This window comes from Setaria italica, chromosome IV (genome assembly GCF_000263155.2).
Source record: "Setaria italica strain Yugu1 chromosome IV, Setaria_italica_v2.0, whole genome shotgun sequence".
Lineage (NCBI taxonomy): Eukaryota > Viridiplantae > Streptophyta > Magnoliopsida > Poales > Poaceae > Setaria > Setaria italica.
In genome coordinates this window covers 33754034-33773077 of record NC_028453.1, presented here as the reverse complement: position 1 = coordinate 33773077, position 19044 = coordinate 33754034, and the positions used below count along the sequence as shown (strand labels likewise).

The 19044-nt window shown below is 40.2% G+C and overlaps 1 protein-coding gene across 1 annotated transcript; it reads left to right on the top strand.

Moving 5' to 3' along the window:
• The first annotated feature begins 198 nt into the window (after positions 1 to 198).
• Positions 199 to 17009, top strand: LOC101753676 (DNA-directed RNA polymerase I subunit 1). Its single transcript, XM_022825638.1, has 21 exons — positions 199 to 605; positions 1375 to 1544; positions 2177 to 2336; positions 2415 to 2711; positions 3652 to 3873; positions 3959 to 4138; positions 4210 to 4369; positions 4901 to 5088; positions 6893 to 7156; positions 7706 to 7794; positions 7882 to 8029; positions 8257 to 8466; positions 8568 to 9140; positions 10457 to 10598; positions 10727 to 10923; positions 11022 to 11224; positions 13532 to 13730; positions 13846 to 14141; positions 14362 to 14502; positions 14691 to 15537; positions 16200 to 17009. The coding sequence occupies exons 1-21, from the start codon at positions 582 to 584 to the stop codon at positions 16752 to 16754; spliced, it is 5265 nt and encodes a 1754-aa protein (XP_022681373.1). The 5' UTR covers positions 199 to 581; the 3' UTR covers positions 16755 to 17009.
• The last annotated feature ends 2035 nt before the right edge of the window (positions 17010 to 19044 follow it).

The window sequence follows — 19044 nt, the reverse complement described above, 5'->3', positions numbered from 1 at the left end:
AAGGAGGATTTTACCCCAGGGTTAATATGCCTATGCTGCCAAATCAGCCCTTAGGGATTAGATGGCTGGGAAAAGGTGTCCACGTTTCCGTATCCCATCCCCCATTTATTTCCCTATTCCACTACCCAAACATGGGGAAAAATCTACCCCACCCCTCGTTACCCCGTCCCATCCCGCATTTCTCACTTCCCAAACGCCACCCCAAATAATTTGACGGTACGAAACCCTGGCCGCCTGAGAACCCTAAACCCTTTCTCCCCTCTCCCGGCGGCGGCGCCGCCCTCCGCTCTCCGCCCGCTCCCTCTCTCCCTCTTGTCCGCCCAAATCCCTCCGGCGAGTCCCTGCGTGCGCCCGCCGCCTCCGCCGCCCACCACCCTCCTTAACGCTAAACGCCGCTGCCTTGACTCGAAAGCGCCGCCGCCGCTCTCCCCGCGTCACACCGCCGTACTCCCGGGCCGCTGCCATCCCGGCGCTCGGCTCGCCGCTGTGCCGCCTCGGACGTCCGCCGTCCCTCGTAGCTTCGCCCTTCTCGTGCCCTCGGGAATCCGGCGAGGAGGAAGGGCGCACGCGCGGGGTCTGGGATGGCCGACCTGCGGGGTATCGAGGTTGGTGTCCGGTTCTTCCACTCTTGCGCTGGTTTCTTCGTAATACTATAGTGATTAAGCTCGCGGCAGCGTAGAGGTAGCTACGATTTTGCGATTTTAAGTATCATCAATTGGATTCGCAAGTCCTTGTCATCATCCGAGGCTCAGTTTGTGCTAGGGAAACAGTTTAGTTTCATCACATCAGTGGACTAGCATGTTGGTGTGGTGGGCCTTGCGCTTTGGTAACCACCTTATTGGTCTCCCAGTCTGTTCTTGTTAATTGCTTTAGGAGAAGCTGAGGAAGCTTCATAATTTAGATTCACTAGCTCCAAAATTTAGTGAGGAGTAGGTAGTAAAAAAACTTTGCCAAATGAACGGGCTAGGCAATATAGACACCTTATTATAAGCCTCTGGACCTCGTACCACATTGGTTCAGCCGTAATCTGAAAGGTTTGTGCACTATTATTATAAGCTGTAATCTTTCTTCGATCTTTACTTTCTGTAAGGAAAATGTTTTTAATTGCTGATGTCATTATTATTGAAACAGAGGGTATTGCATTATTCCAAAACACTTACTGCTGCCGGATATTGAATGCTGAACAATTTTCAGAGGAGTTTTTCTTATTTTTTTCTTCTTATTCTGTTTTTTTTCCTTATTCAAGTTAGAAGCAAATCACTTGTTTCAGTTTTTATATACTATGGATATCACACTATGGTGTCTTGTACTCATGGGGCTTGTACTTCCCTGAAAATTCAGCGGCTGATGTTATATTATTTACTTCTCGAGCAGGCAGCATCAGAGGAAGTGGATTCAATCCATTTCAGCTTCTACGGTGATGATGAAATTAAGAGGAGCAGCGTTAAAAAGATAACCAAGTCAGAGCGCCTTGATGCCAAAAATCTTCCTGTGCCAGGTGGATTACTGGACCCTGCAATGGGACCAATCAATGATACTGATACGTGAGTTTCTTATCCAACTTCTGAAATCTTGCTCCCAGACTTGACATCTTAATTACAGTGAGTCCTAGGGATCAGTTTACAAGGAAACGACAATGCATTTTCTTGTGTTTTGATACCAATTTCTATATTTTTTGGAACGGTAAAGCATATGGCATGCCTGAATATCTTAGAAAACGTGTAACATGTGTATGATATGTGTAGTTGCTGTCTTGCAAGATTATGAGATAATTAAATTTGGTTAAGACAAACACTGCCAGATGTGCGCTCCACTTCCCCTGGTAAAGGAAACTGTGCTACCTTAGAATTGGTGCCGTAAAGTGGTTTGATGTACACCTTTTTATAGGATAGGCAAAGTGTAGACAAATTTCATTAATTATTTATATTTTGTGACTTGTTGCATTTTTTTCATATGGGTTGGTTGATGCCTGGTTGGACAAATTTGTGTAACGGAGGGAGTATGCATGTTTGTATGTATGTGGGGAGAACATACTGTTATGGAATACTGTTGTGATACTATCATTTATGTTGATCCAAGGAAACATTTAAAGCAAACCTTGTGGGTGTGCTCCCCTTGGATTTTTCAAAAAAAAACATTTTTCTAATTTCTGACTATGTCCAAATTTGATTGCCAGCTGCAAGAGTTGTGGTCAGCATTCTGTTCGCTGCCCTGGTCACTTCGGTCATATTGAGTTGGCAAAACCATTGTTCAATCCTTTGCTGTTTACAAGTCTGAAAAACCTTCTCCATGTCACATGCTTCCATTGTCACAAGTTCCGCTTGAACAAGGAACAGGTGAGTCCATGTTTGTCTCATTAAGAACTAAGGTTTTGCATGCCACTATGTGATCTTATGGTGATTTCACTTTATTAGGTTGACAGATATGTGAATGAACTTGAATTGTTAGTAAAGGGTGATGTTGCCCGTGCTAAAAATTTGGAAGACTCAGGTAAAAGAGCATCTCCTTCAGAGGAAGATGAAGACATTACTGAAGCCACTTCATGTGATAAGCCATCTCCTGAGAAGGACAAGAAAACCTGGACATCGGTCCAATTGAAAGAGGTTCTGTCTATTTTTTCCAAGATAATGAAAAAGAGACAGAAGAAGTGTGCAAAATGTGACATGAAGAGCCCAACATTCTCAAGCCCTATATTTGGCTGGCTGGTCAAGGTATATATAATTTTAGCAGTTTTTGGTTAATGCTTAGTTCTAGTTTAATTTCTGTAAACGTATTCCGAAATTAGATATTTAATTTTCTTTGATACAATTTCCATGTTTCTGATTAAATTTGGGAATATAAGGATCAGTTACCTGACGTTTATGAAACTTAGACTATTCTTCCAGTCTTTCTAAAGCTGTTTCGTTTGACCACCTTTTATGCAACAGTAAATGCCAATGCTGTCTGTGTTAATTCCTTAGCAATTACACAACCTATCTCTGTATTCTAGGTGTATCATTATCTATTCCTCTCACCTACTTAACCTTTGCAAATTACATCTATTATATCAAGGGTTACTTTTGGAACCAGTATAACAAAAAAATGTCAAGAGTTTTTGAACATTAGCAGGGAGGGCTATCCCCCTTCTTTCCTCCGACTTGGTAAAATTACTGAAGATTTAAGAATGCGTCCATAGCCACAGGCCCACAAGTCCTCAGTTTCTTTGAAGCACTAGACTAAGGCGGCATTCTCACTCTCTGAACAATTTCAATCAAGAAGCCCAGGGAGACCACATGACTATAAGTCGTAGATTTTTCATCATAAGTATTTGTGTAAGCCCTTCTCGCAAACATTAGATGCCACCCCATTACTTCGTATGTTGTCCATACACCACTAATACCTCACTGGCATGTGGTCCAGGCCCTTGATGTCAACCACACACTTAGGGGGGCATATTTGCATAGTTTTTCTGTGGCAAGTACTCACATGAAATCCCCCAAATCCTCTCAACAATATCCATGGAGAGAGAGGACTTTGTTAACAATATCTATTTCGTGTTGGGTATGGTTGATTTTAACCTTGATGTCATATTTTCAGTTGAAATTCTTAATGGGATAGCATTTTCTGCATCTTAATTCTTCATTACATGTGATTGCACCTTCTGATTTGTAGGACACAAGTGCTTCTGCTGTAAGAGCAAATGCAATTGCCGATTTTAAACTGAAGGGAGATGGCGGTGCTCACAGCTCAGGGGAAACTGGGGTTTCTGGTTTTGACGAAGAACGTACTTCACCTCAGTCCAAAGGATCAATCAATGAAGTTAGACACCTTTCTGATGACACAATTAAAGAATTCGTGGCATCATCAGGAAAGAAGCATCTATTGCCTACAGAGGTATGTTTTGTTGTTTCTTCAGTTTAAAAGGGAAATGAAGATTTGGAAGCAGATCGCTAAGCGTTTTCTTACTCAACTGCTTCAGGTTGAATCTATTCTCAAGGGTTTGTGGAAAAATGAAGCCAGGTTCTGCATGTTACTTTGTGACTTCCAGCAGGATACGCTAAGTGTATCAGAAAAGAGAAAGGGCTATGAGATGTTTTTCTTGAATAGTCTCCTTGTGGCACCAAATAGATTCCGTCCATCAACTAGCTCTAGTCTTGGAGTAAGTATCTTAGTTATTTAACCGACTGATTTTTGTTTCGAATTGACAACTTTAGCTGTTTGTTGTTCTAGATTATGGAACATCCACAAAATGTTCTGCTAAGTAAAGTGCAAGAAGCCAATCTTGCACTACAGCATAATAGCGCCAGTTCTAATCATATGGATGTTCTTAGAAGATGGATGGATCTACAACGAAGTGTAAATGTGTTGTATGATAGTAGCAAAGGCATCGGTAAGGATGTATTCTTTTCTTAATGATTTGGACTGGTGCCTATTCCTTTAGTACCCAGTAAGCACTAAAGAACAAGTAAACTCCATGTGTCTTTTCTCTTTCTAACCTTGGTGGCTAGCATAGTCATCTTACAGAATAAAATCCTGCTGAAACAGTGCCACATATGCTGGCTCATAAACATCTGCTATTTTTTTCCTGTTACTGTAGATTGGTCTTGCATGACTGTTTGTGATAGTACGGAAGAATTGCTTCAGTCCTAGACTTTTATTCTCAATTTTGTGTGGAAGTGGATGGTTCTTGATGTTATTTGCCAATGGACACCCCAGTCCTCAGCTTCAGGGTATTTGAGAACTGCTTGAAAATAAATTTATGTTTTCGTTTAAGATGCAGTTGTTCTTGGGAAGTGTTAGGTTTGGTATAATATTACCTCTACTCATTGTCTTTGCTCTATGCACTACAAGCTATTTATCTTGAGTTCTTGTCTACCCCCACTGTAAAGGTTTGATGGCTAAATGTTTTTGTTGACAACAGTGAAAAGCGAGAAGAATGCTCATGGTATACGACAATTATTGGAAAAGAAAGAAGGAATTCTTCGACAGAAAATGATGGGGAAGAGGGTTAATTATGCATGCCGATCTGTTATATCTCCAGATCCGTACTTGGCTGTTAATGAAATTGGCATTCCTCCTGTTTTTGCAACACGGTTGACGTATCCTGAGGTATGTGCTCCATGCATCGACCTACAGCTGTCAATTATTCAATTTGGAACTTCTTTGTTTATGTTTGTGCTCTGATTTGTCTTGACTCCTGTGATACTCTTTTTTAACGACAACTCACCTTGACCCTTATGATCCCTTTTTTAACGACTTGGCTTGAACTCCTATTTATTCTCTTGATCTGATGAATTAATCTCTGAGACATTGCTTATATCTGCAAGGAGATAAACCTAACTAACAAGAAACCTAATTACTCTTATCTTGTGTTTCAAATTTTCGTGTAACGGTTTTTATGCAGAGCCGAAAGTAGTTTTTAGCCCAATAGTGAGACTGTTGTGCACTCTGATGCGGATGCAGTCCGCGCAGCTGGGACTTGGTCTATTAGTCTAGACAGCCTGTTCATTAGCACAATGGCCTACCTCGTGCTTGTGCCGTGCACTAAATGCTCAGGAAGTAGCTGTTACACAAATATTCAGCCAATCCAAACCTTCAGAATTTTTATGCACCTGGTAAACACCAATACTGGTTCTTTTTATTCACCCATTCAGGTAGTAGCTGACAGACTGGACATGCTATCTGGCTGTTCTGTACAGAGTTGTGTGCAGAACTTCGAAAAAAATTAGCCCTGGCTGATCTTGAACATCTGATCTGTTCAGACTACCATCGATGTGACGAGTCCAGCTGTTGGACATTAGCTGGAAAAGGGTTCAACCAGCGTCAAAGAGCATGACCTTTCTCTATGGATGCAAATAAACGATTCATAAGGTTTCTAGCCCCTTAATGCATGCTAGTTTGAGGTTGAGACACAAGCAAATTTAAAATAAAAGCCAGCCAATCAGTATCTTAGTATTGCAATTGCAACTGAAATTATAAACAAAATTGTAGCATCCCAGATTGTGATCCAAACTCTTGGATAAGTATGATATTATGACGTACTCTAAAAGCAAGATTGTGATACGTCCCTATACTCTGACATCATGAAGGCTTTCTCTGTCAAAGAGTGACGGCCATATATTCATTTTTTCTTTGCTTCTCACGTTTCAGAGTCATGACCCTTTAATTTACCTTTGGTTTGAGCAATTTCCAAGAACCTGGATTTATTGATAGTTTTTTGACAATTCTTTCATTTTGCTGGGACCATTACTTCTTCATATTCTCAATGAATTGTTCATCAATGAACCAACTAGGCACTAGATGATGCTTTAATATAATAGCATACGGGCTGTATCCTTCAGTGCTGTGCAGCACACAAAGCAGTATGATCCTGCAATGGTTCCCAGCAGTGCATTGATGTGTCATCTGGATTGGGGTAGAACATCAAAGGGTGGGATATGTATGAGTTGTAGGGAAGATTGGAGGGCTGATAGACAATAGAATCCGAATATATCCTATCCCACTCCCACAATACAAACACCATTTGAGGGGGTTGGGGGTTAGTGGGGGGAGAGGGATGTACTCAAGACTAGTTGGTTCCTTTATGCAAGTCATAACTGTGATGATTTCTTCAACCAAGCGTACTTGTACAGATAGACATGTGAACTTGATCTTTCACTGTGCTTTTGATAGCTTGTGTAGTGATTTCTTATTTTATTTAGGATGACAAACTTCCATTTTTCTTCAAGACGCCACGGCTAAGAAAACAGATGCATAAACTGTTGTACATCAGAATAATCTTCCTTTCTACTTTCAAATATTCTTCTACTAATAGCTAAAGTTTCGCCGCTCTTTCCAGGAACTTGTTATCTTTGAATCGTTAATTTGGAGGACTTTTCTTGATTTTTGACATTGTGTATCTTTTTCTCTGCAGAAAGTAACACCCTGGAACGCCAAAAAACTCCAAGAAGCTGTAAGGAACGGTGCGGATATTCACCCAGGTGCAACACATTACAGGGACAACAGTAACATTTATAAGTTACAGGCGGCCCCTGCCAAACGCCGTGCCATTGCTAAGATGCTACCTGCATCAAGAGGATCAATTTCTCAGCCTGGGAAAGACCCTAATTGTGAATTTGAAAGCAAGGTTGTATATCGACATCTTCAAGATGGTGACATTGTACTTGTGAATAGGCAGGTATTTGTTCTTGCAGTTCCATATTCTCCAGCAGTAATATCTGAATTTTTTTTCCTCCAGTCCCATTGAGACACCATTTCAGCAAAGCGGTTTTTGTTAGCGGTTACATGTTGTTATGTTTTTTATGCGCAGCTCAGGCATCCAAATACCCTCATTACTCATTCGTAGCAGCGTTATAGAAATGGATGAATGATTAACAGGGGCAAAATCTGCTCAAAAGTGGTGCATAGTTCTTTGTTGTTCTATAAAAGGACAAATATAAGGGTGCAGAGGTGACATAAAATAATTAGATTGGATTAAACGCAAATTCAAAGTTCTTGCCTGCTCTCCTGAAAGTTTCAAAGCGCACTTTGGAAAGCAACTGAAGGCTTGATTTTGCAACCACTCACAATTCTACCCCTAACCGTAGTGCTTATGATTCTGTACAACACATTGGCAATAGTGTGTGATAGGGCTATTACTCAATTTATCAATCAGCCATGATGTAGCTCTTCCAGTTCATGGATAACGTATTTCCCTAATCTCTGATTTCTTGCATGTGATTTAAAGCCTACTCTTCACAAGCCCAGCATGATGGCTCATTTTGTTCGAGTGTTGCCTGGAGAAAAGACGATACGAATGCACTATGCCAATTGCAGGTATTTGGATATTGTTTTTTTATTCCATGATGATGCGCTGTCCTTTTGCCTACATCTTGTGAACAGATGTCTATTGTTTCTTTTTAGCACCTACAATGCTGATTTTGATGGAGATGAGATGAATGTACACTTTCCACAAGATGAAATATCTCGTGCTGAGGCTATGAACATTGTTGATGCAAACAAGCAATACATTGGTCCTAGGAGTGGTGATGCTGTCAGAGGTCTAATACAGGTATAATATGCATATACAATCGTGATATCTTTGATTCTTTTGTGCACTATCATAACCAAATATACATTTAATGTGCTCATCCAGCTGTTTAATGTCAACTGCACCTGTCCTCATTAGTAAACTAATTCTCCCTATTAGACCTTACAATCATGTTTTCTTTCTTTTTGCTGTAACTAACAAATAGTTATTGTTAAATGTTAAACTTTGTTTTGTTTTTAATTTTGTAGGACCACATTGTTGGTGCTGTACTACTGACAAAACAGGACACCCTTCTAAGCCGTGAAGAATATAGTCAGCTTGTCTATGGGTCTTGTGTGCCCTCGAATTGGGGCCCTCGTCAACCTGGTATAAAGGTGTCTGCTATTAAGGATGATGATGCATTAGGATTTGTCCTTCCCGCTATTTTGAAGCCAAAGCCCTTATGGACAGGAAAACAGGTTAGATGTTTCTGAGTTCTGGCAACAAATTTCTGCTGCTGATATTGTTATTTAATCTTGGGAATTTCTTGAAAGCCTCTATGTAACTTCTTTGTTTACAGGTTATAACAACCATCTTGAATCATTTGACAAAAGGTCGTAGTCCATTTACTGTGGAGCAGAAGGGAAAAATATCAGAAGAACATCTAACCCCTAAAAAATTCGAAGTTTCTAAGGATAAAGATCCTCCCACTCAAGAAAAAAAAGATAAAGATCCTTCCGCTCAAGAAAAAAAAGATAAAGATCCTCACGCTCAAGAAAAAAAAGATGAAGATGAAGAAGAAGTAGAATTAGTAGAAAAAAAAGAAGAAGAAGAAGAAGAAGTAGAATTAGTAGAAGATGATGATGAAGGAGAAGAAGAAGAAGAAGAAGAAGAAGAAGATAATGGTGCTGAAGAAGAAAAAGAAGACAAAGAAAAACAAGAAAAGAAAAGAAAGGAAAGCGAAAGCGAAAGAAAAATAGCTATTTCTGAACTGGTTTTATATATTAAAAACAATGAGCTCATAAAGGGCATGATAGATAAGGCCCAGTTCGGGCAATATGGGATAGTTCATACTGTTCATGAACTCTATGGTGCAGATACAGCTGGAATACTGCTCTCGACATTCAGCCGCTTGTTTACGCTGTTCTTGCAGGTAAACATAAAATAGCGCTACCGTTTTTTTAATTATGGGTGATTCACCAGTAACATCTGTAGCTCTAAGTGTGCTCTACTACTCTTGCCTAAATGTCTAACACAAGTAAAACATTTATATCATGGAAATTCACTAGGAGTAAACTATATATCTCTTATATACTCTTTATTGAATGTCTTTGGGCAACTAAGATATTTATTGAATGTATGTGCCCAAGCTTACTGTGCTTTGAATGCTTGGCCATAGGACATAGTTAGAGGTGCTGATTTTTCCTTCTTTAGTCTTTTTAAATAACAAAGATCAGCTTGCAGCAAACAATTGAAATAGACCCAAATTGCCTTGGGAATGTTGAATTTATTTTGTTCAGTGCAAAACATGTTGATCTAGTATCGCAGCATTGGGCCATGGGGGCATGCAGGAAGAAAAAGAGAAGATGTGGGATGAGTGGTTCAGAGTTCAGACCGTTCAGACCGCTTTTAACTGGATAGACTCACTAACAATCTGGTTGATTCTGTTAAGCTACACTCATTGAACCATTAGAGCAGAGTCATAGGGCAGCACATAAAGTTGAGCTTTGCAGTGATACACATCCAGTATCTGAATATGGTACATATGGGAATTTTACTTGTCTGAAACAATAACTTTAATTGACTTATTTTGTGTTGACCAATCAGTGCATACTAGTTATTTGAGTAACATAGTTTTCTGATTTTGCTTAGTCCTTCCATCCTTTTTTCTCATATCATGTAATACCAGCTCCTGCACTTGTGAATATGTATGTAGGCTATGTAGATAGCTGCTCCCATACTGATAACTCTGGTCTGTCCTAAAATATTGTTTTCATTTCTTTATTTTATCTGCTGGTATATGATATTTAATATGGATGCAACCAGAAGGTATTTTAATCACGATATAATCAGATGGAATTAGAAAGTCCTTCAGAGACTACTGTTATCGGATCTGTTGAAATTTTTTGGCACCAGATCTCCATTGGATCTTGTAGGAAAATAATATCCACATATTTGTGACCAACATTGCCATAATCTCTTGGTCTCACTGTTGAGGATGATATTGTGATGCAAATCTTGTTTTGAGTTTGAATGCATCTCTGCTGATACAGCACTTCAATATCAGATAAGATGATCGAAATTTTATCATACTTGTATCATCCTTTATCTAAGGAGTTTTGTGGTTTAGCACATATGGTTCCTTTTTGCTCTGGGCCTATGACTGATGCTAATTTTTCATTCAAGTACAGAAGTTATTATTGGTTTTGATATTGTAATTGATGAAGACATTATAATTTCTTCTTTCAGTTTCATGGTTTTACTTGTGGGGTGGATGACCTGCTACTATGCCAAAAAGCCGATGAAGCGAGAAGGTCAATTATCAGTGAAAGTGACAAGTACAGTGAAAAAGCCCACGGGACATTTATAAAAACTGGAAAGGATGGTGAAGGTTTGTGGAACCCATAATATGAGGCATTTGCATGCAATAAAATAGTTGCTTTATTATTTGTTGACCTTTCTGTTTGCACTCTGTACCTTCATGTTGATTGTTTATTTGCTAATTCTTTGATCTGGTAGAATTGCAAATGGAGGTGGAAAAAGTTATAAGAAGGGATGGGGAATCTGCCACAGTTAACATGGACAGAGAAATTAGTAATGCTCTCAGCAATATAACATCTGATGTCAATAAAAATGTATTCCCTTATGGTCTACAAAAGCCTTTTCCTGGAAATTGTCTCACTCTTATGACTGCAACTGGAGCTAAAGGTGGCGATGTAAGCTTTTCTTCAGTCAGAACTCAATGCACTATTTTATTAATTTACCTAGAAAGCAGACTAAATCTAATGTGGAATCGTTTTATCTGTCTTGATAGGTCAACATGTATCAAATATCATCATTGCTAGGGCAGCAAGAGTTAGAAGGAAAACGTGTTCCGCGGATGGTTTCTGGGAAGACTTTACCGTGCTTTCTGCCATGGGATACTTCTTCAAGGGCTGGTGGTTTCATTAGTGATCGATTTTTAACTGGTCTGCGCCCTCAAGAATATTACTTTCATTGCATGGCAGGCAGAGAAGGGTATTTTTTCTTAACTCTTTTCTGATACACAATAACCATAATTTGCATCTGTACTGTCCTTGCGCTAGGTTAATTAAAATAGATTTGCCAGATCCTGTTGGATGCAGGATACGAGAAACCTCTGGTAGCCAAAAAAAGAAGGAAGGTACGGCTGCTGCCATGTCTTCATTTCCAACCACACTGTTGATTTATTAAACATTCATCATCTTTAGCTCCCACTGAACCAGTACCCACCCTTGTGGTAACAAAAATACTTTAGGCAATTGGTACGCTGGCGGAGCACAATAAGGCTGTTTGGCTTTTGGTACGCTGGCGGAGCACATACTATATCTACGTTTTCCACACAATTGGTACCCACCCATGTGATGCCAAAATGCTTGAAAACTTGCTTCTCGGTTTTCGGTCCACATAACTGCCAATACCCTCCTTCAGTTTGGTTTTTGGAGTTTGGACACGTTTGCCTGAATCCATTTAATTCCAGGCTAGCCTTTAGTTTGCACTAGCCATAGCCATAGCCCATGCTTTGTTACGGTTCTCAAATGCATGACTTCAAAAGTTTTAAACACGTTTGCCTCTCAAGTATTTTTCTTTGATAATGTCCTGCCATAGGCCTTCTTCAGTTTCCAGTTTCCACCACCATTTAACTCAGAGACTGATATTCATTTTCCTGATATATCCCTAGGCCTCCTTTTTTCTTGCTTTTGCATAAGCTTTTCCACTTGACTAAGTGGTATTTTTTTTTCTTTCGCCTACCACTTGCCACAAAAAAAAGGTTCTTTTCTGCTTGCCTAAAGTAGCAGTAACAGTCTTAGGGAGGAGATACATTGACATGATAGATAAAAGCACTAGAGAGACTAGAGTTGATAAGGGTTTTTCTCCCTTCTATTGACATTGTCCCCTCTTTCCAAATGGCCAATTTCTTCCCATTTTTCTCTTGTAATGGAAGCCAGTCCCTTACATGTAATCTTCTGGGGCTTACATGAACTCCCAGGTATTCAATGAGGAAGCTGCCAACTTGGCAATTGAATATTTTAGAATACAAGTTACATTTTGTTTGTCTGTGAATCAGAGTTCCTTTATTTTTATCAAGTTTATTTTAAGTCAAGAGTCCAGACATTAGCTCGTACAAGTATAGCAAGAGCTTCACATTTCTGGCACCATCCATGTCATCCTTGAGACACATGATGGTTTTGTCAGCATATTTAAGCAAAGCAATGCCTCTGGGGATCAGATGCTTGCCAGACCAGTGATCACATCCAGTGGTTTGGGCTTGCCTAACCATTCTAGCTAGACAGTCAACAGCGAAATTGAAAAGGATGGGCCCCCAGCCTGATCCCTTTGTGGCTCACAAAGTAAGGTTCAGTTTTTTCATTTAACTTGACACTCACTGCCCCCCCAGTCACCACTTTCCTTATCCAACCACACCAAGTGTTGTTAAAGCCTCTGATTTTCAGACAGTTGAAAAGGAAGTCCCGATTTACTTTATCGCAGGCTTTCTCGAAATCTAGCTTAAGAATAATCCCCACTTCTTGTCTCTTCTTAGTTTCATGCAAGATCTCATGGAGAGCCATGATTCCGTTCATTATATTCCTGCCCTTCATGAAGGGATTTTAATATTAGTTTTTCGGCTACATTATCCAACCTCAATGGCAAGGTTTTTGTGATCCACTTGTAAATACAATTCAGCAGACATATAGGCATGTACTGTTGTATTTTCTCAGCACCTTGACCTTTAGGTAAAAGTGTTAGTTGGTATTTGTATGATGCTTGGAATATGTGCATTAGCCCATGCAGTGGTTTCTTTGTGTGCCTATTGGTAATCATCAATCCCTCTTACTATTGAACAACATTTCTGTGTTGATGTTGGCATGCATAACGATCTTGCATCTTTTGTAAACACAATACAACACTGTTCGGAGAGAGACATTTCAAGTTATGACTAGGATCTGTATCCATGGTTCATGCATCTTCATAGGCTAAACTGAATGAATAGGAATTTGTTGTCTACATTTTTTTTTATGTATGGAGTTGATGGTTGATTTGTTATTTGAGGTAGGTTGGTCCTATAAAAAATACAAGCCATATGCATTATTTATGAATTATGACCTCCACTTGCATGTTGTGGCGAGTATATTTGACTTATTCTGAATTCTGATGTTCACAAAAGGAAATTTACATTTTTTTGAAAAAAAATGATCACCATTATTAAAGTTGGTACATGATAATAGAACAAGATATGTGAAATTCTGGATGTTTCTGCCACATGCTTTAGATTTACGATGTTTAAATTTTGTGCGTTTTTTGCAGGTTGTGTGACACAGCAGTCAAAACATCCCGTAGTGGATACCTTCAGCGTTGTCTTATCAAATGTCTGGAATCGCTGAAAGTCTCTTACGATCACACTGTACGGGATGTTGATGGATCAATTGTACAGTTCTGCTATGGAGAAGATGGAGTCGATGTGCTGAAAACTAGCTTTCTCAACAAGTTCAAAGAACTTGCTGATGTAAGACATTCAATACTCAGCTATAAACTAAAGCCACCTTGAATTTGAAGTATGTCTCTCTATGGTTTGTTTGGTGTTTTTTCTAATGTTGTGCTATATTTGATCCAAATTACAGAACAAGAAAGTTGTCCTTGACAAGATAAAAGGCCATAAGCAGAATCAGCTGTTATCAAAACCTAATGGCTACATTACTACACTGCCTAAGAAGTTGGTTGCTGAAGCAAAAGAGTTCCTTAAGCTCTTAAAGGAAAAGAAAAGCAGTGACATTAAGAAGGGACTAATGTGTGACATTAAGAAGAAGGGACTAATGAAGTTACTGAAAGTCAAATACCTATATAGTCTTGTAGATCCTGGCGAGGCTGTTGGTGTGGTTGCTGCTCAGTCAATAGGAGAACCTTCAACACAGATGACGTAAGATCTCTAAAATTATTATATCTTTTGACATTCCATATATTCATTTCCCCAGTCTATGCATATGCTACATCTTTTGTGGGTGCTTGTATTGGGTAAGGGTGGAATTTGTGTGCTGACTGAAGCTTTTTCTCACTTTTTGGTGATGTTGCACTGATTTAACTATGTTCTATTTTAGTTGTGATAAAACGACTCAAATATTGTTTACAATGCATTGCAGGCTCAACACTTTTCATCTTGCTGGAAGGGGTGAGATGAATGTAACGCTTGGCATACCTCGGTTAAAAGAAATACTGATGACTGCATCAGCTAATATTAGTACACCTATTATGGTTTGCCCTCTGCTTGAAAAGTGGACTAGGTGAGCTTTGTTTTTGCTTACTTTCAGGATAATTAACACTCCAAGTTTGGTTTCTGCTCTCTCATAACTTGTTTTTGAATTCCTAATATCCTGTCAAATATGATATACTCCACCAAAATGTACTCAACTTCCTGTGCACCAAATTTGCAAGATGTGGACATTCATTCGTTCTTTCTGTGAATGTCCAGGGACGATGCTAGGCGGGTGGCTGCAAAACTTAGGAGGGTTCGTGTAGCTGATATAGTGGAGAAAATTGAAGTATGCACAGTTCCTTTTTACAATACTAATGGGCACGTTTCGACCCTGTACAAGTTACAAATGAAACTCTACCCACAAAAGCATTACCCTCCTCAGTCAGATCTTACTGTAGATGAGTGTCAGACAACCTTGAGAACAGTTTTTGTTGATGCGATGGAACATGCAATTGAAAAGCATCTAGATCTGCTGCACAAAATTAATGAAATTCGTGCTGTTAAGGTAAATGATGCAGAGGGCTCATTATCAGATGGCGGTGAAGAATCTGAAAGTAGACATGGTGATGGAGAAGAGACTGGTATGAGTGATGGTGATGATGAAAATGATAATGATGATGACTTGGGAACTGATGCAGAAAAGAGGAAACGGCAAGAGAGAGATGAGATGGAGTATGATGATGATACTGAAAATGAAGAGGGAATGGATAGTGAATCTGAGGAAGAGACCAAAGTTAAACATCAGAGTGAGGAGGATCCAGCTGAGTCAGGTGATGATTTGCAAGAGGCTGACGAGGAACACAAAACCTCGAAGTCTGACATGACTTCAGTGGATGACATGTCATATTCTGCTAAAAAGGTGAAAAAATCAAAAGATAAGCATGAGACAGCTAAGCTCCAAGAGAGAACTCATACTGAGGGAAAATCAGATGAGCGTAAACAGGATCAAATGACTTACAAACGTAAGAAAAAGTTAAAAAGGACTGTCCATGTTGAGTCAAAAGATTTAGATTTTGAGATTCACTATGCCTTTTGTGATGAACCTCACATTTTACTAGCTCAGGTAACTTCTTCAATCATGAAAACTTTATACTTCAATTTTCTCTGAGATTAGTCACAATGAAAGTCAAGATATTTCTTTTACCAGATTGCCTACGTTTTGAAAACTTTTAAAAAAAATTATGCTTGTACTAATGCCACGTTTTGATTCCACCGAAGTAAAAGAACCCTTGTTATAATATAAGGCAATCAACTGGACTCTCTGCCTTGCTCAAATGTTTTGCATCAATATATTACCCCTGTTGGCATGATGTGTTCCTCTTTCCTGTCCTTGTGTAATCAATCATTTTAGGCTGCTCTGTCATGCTCATGTCTTTGTTATATTACATTAAGTTTGTGCAACATAATTTTGATTGTCACTACTATATCACCTTCAAGCAGCTGTTACCTGTTGAGTAATCTGTTAACGTTCATTGGTCCAGCATTACCTGAAGCATGCTGTATTTGTTTATTCATTGGTTTTTAAGTTTATTTTTATTTATTATTATTTTGTGTTTTGTTCTAGGTGACTGGCTGCAACTCTCACCATATAACCTTTTAGCACTTAATGTTCTTGTAGATCTTTCCCATTTTGTTTGGACCATTTTGAGAAGTCCAGTCTGCATTACATAATCATTATATATCGGGTGAACGATTGTTAATGGATGCTTTAATTTCCTTGTTCAGATTGCCCAGAAGACAGCTAGGTCTATTTTTGTAAGGGCCTGCAAGAACATTGACAAATGTGAAGTTGAGGAAAAAAAAGAGAAAGGTAGCTCTGCTGTTCTAAAAACGTCAGGGGTGAACTTTGAAGTATTCTGGAACCTCAGGAAATACATCAGCATCAACAAGATCACGACGAACGACATCCACGCGATGCTGAAGACGTATGGGGTGGAGGCCGCGCGGGCCACCATCATCGAGGAAGTGAACCATGTGTTTGGCGTCTATGGCATCAAAGTGGACCCGAGGCACCTGAGCATGATCGCCGATTTCATGACATTCGACGGCGGTTACCGCCCCATGAACAGGCTGGGGATGGGCCAGTTCAGCACATCACCATTTGGCAAGATGACATTCGAGACGGCGACCAAGTTCATCGTGGATGCGGCCACACATGGGGAGTCAGACTCGCTGGAGTGCCCCTCGGCCAGCATCTGCCTCGGGAAGCCTGCGAAGGTGGGGACTGGGACCTTTGGGTTGCTGCAGAACCTTGCTTTGGAGCAGCCCATGGCGATCTAAGACTAAGGTTGTTCCAAAAATTTTGGTCCAAGCTGCTTGTAGGAGAGAACAGTTGGGATAGTTTGTTTATGGTTTACTGCCTTGCTGCTTCCATGGGAGCACCATGTACCTCATGAAACCGTACACCAAGATAGAAAAGCTATATCTTCTGGATTGAATATTTATCTCATTTAGAGAAGGTTTCGCTGGAGTGTTGTGGAATTGCGTTGCTCGCATTTTCGATATGAAATTTCTAAATAACACTCGGTTGATTTTGTTCTCTACTTTCAACCACTTTTCTGTGGCTGCGATAGTGCCAAGATTCGTGTGGGTTCTGCTGGATGATAATCTGCAAACCAGAAAATTTCATGCTGCATCTATATGCTTATTTCATTCTTTTTTCATTTTATTTCCCTTGAAATTGATGCTGTTGGGAGAATTAGAGGCCATGGCCTTGTTCACGTCAAACCTTTGGTTGTGCTGGTGGCAATTTAACGAATGATAGGGAGGTTTGCTTGTCTAGTTGATATCATGCATTACTTGTTTCTCCTGGATGGTTTGATTATATTGTAGTTCATGTTGTGAGACACAAAATCCAACTTTGGTCATTGTTACCTTATGCATTCACAATCTGATTGGTTTTTCAAATGTATTTTGTGTTGCTCAAGCTTTGACGGTGTTTTATGAGCTTCATTACGGTTGTCTACACATGCAGCAGAGTTGTTGGATGCCCGGGCTGTCCTTTTCGAAATTAGTGTTTTTATTCAGTATAAATATATTCAGTCCACTATCCTACTTAATGTACTCTATGTACTCGCTATATATTTTCCAAGTCATATTCACTGAATGTATTATTCAGTTCTAAACTTCCAATAGATTCAGGTTTATGCACTTACTTTTTGAACATATGACCGGTTTACTTATTTATTATTATCATTATTCAGTGTTCTTGATTAATCATTGGATCTCATCCTTCTATTTTATTCAGCTTACTGACAACAACACTCTTTATGGTAAGTCCTGAGTTTACAGTTTCATTTTTGTAAGGCTGTGGCTTAGTGATGGTTGTCAGTTAATTAATTATTCAGTAAACTGACTATAACGGTCATTCTGTTAGGTATTCAGTTTTTATTTTTATGTTTGTAGTTGTGTGGTTTCATCTTTCTATTTATTCAATTTCATTAGTATTCAGTTCATAATCTCATGTTTGTAGACAGGGAAGTGTGAGTACCTCATGTCAGCTACGCAAGGTAATTCCTACATGTCCTTAATTTGATATCTGACAATTTTTGGTAGTTATGTGTCTCGGTTGCCTTTTCCATCATCTTTCTGTCAATTAGCCTGTATTTGATGCTACTATGCGTGTGACCTTTTGACAAGTGGGGCCTGACTTTTATCACACAAAAATAGGGAGTAATTACTTAAGCAGCTGTGCTGAACAATTCAGTTTACAGTCATTGTTGTTTCAGAGTTTTGTTGGGAGTTGTCCAGTTTTTGTTCAGTAGTTTCAGTTGGTGACGTGTCAACCTTGGAAAATCAACCGGTTGACACTGCATTTCTGGTGTGGCGTCCATTTCTGGGCCGGGCCAATGCAGAATACACGACGGCTTTCTCGAGCGCATGCCGCCGGGATAATTCATCATCAAAGCACACTGGCCCAGTAGCAAAAGAACACGCGACCAGACGGACGTCACCTGCTGCCGTTCCCCGCACACTGGCCTGTTCGCTTCAGCTTATTCAGCTGGCTTATCAGCCACCAAACAGTATTTTTCTCTCACAACAATTCAGCCGTTTCAGCTTTTCAGCCGGCTTATAAGCTGAAGCGAACAGGCCCGTTCTCTGGCATCGGCTCTGGCGCTCTTGCGCCGGCGATGGCGATCCGGCTCGCTGCCGACAGCGACGGCTCGGCAGCGCCGGGCCGGGACAGGCTGCGGCCGCGAATCACACAGCTCACCACTCATACCCGATCGATGACACGTCCCGGCGCCTTGCTCCGCTCCGCGTCCGACAGGAAAAGCGGCAGGCGGGCGGCGGGGCCCGTCGCGAATATTACCACGTTGCCGGCCGGACAGGCGGCCTTGGCCCGGGCCGGCTGGTCTGCGACAGACACGTCCGGCGAGCCGCGTCCGTCACTCCGTACCCGTCGGCCATCCTTGCTGCTAGTGCTAGCCCTGCTAGTTGATCTTTGGCTGGCTCGTAAAGGGAACAGAGAAATATTCCCAATTCCAGCCACCTGAACCTGAGTGTGCAATGTCGGCTTTGTTGCCTGCCTTTTTCGTTTTGCATTTTGAACACCTTAGCTTTTTTCCAT

Coding starts and splice junctions, on each gene's coding strand:
- LOC101753676 (XM_022825638.1), top strand. CDS start 582: ATGGCCGACCTGCGGGGTATCGAG. Junction 4,139..4,209: donor CAACTAGCTCTAGTCTTGGA/GTAAGTATCTTA, acceptor TTGTTGTTCTAG/ATTATGGAACATCCACAAAA. Junction 4,370..4,900: donor TGATAGTAGCAAAGGCATCG/GTAAGGATGTAT, acceptor TGTTGACAACAG/TGAAAAGCGAGAAGAATGCT.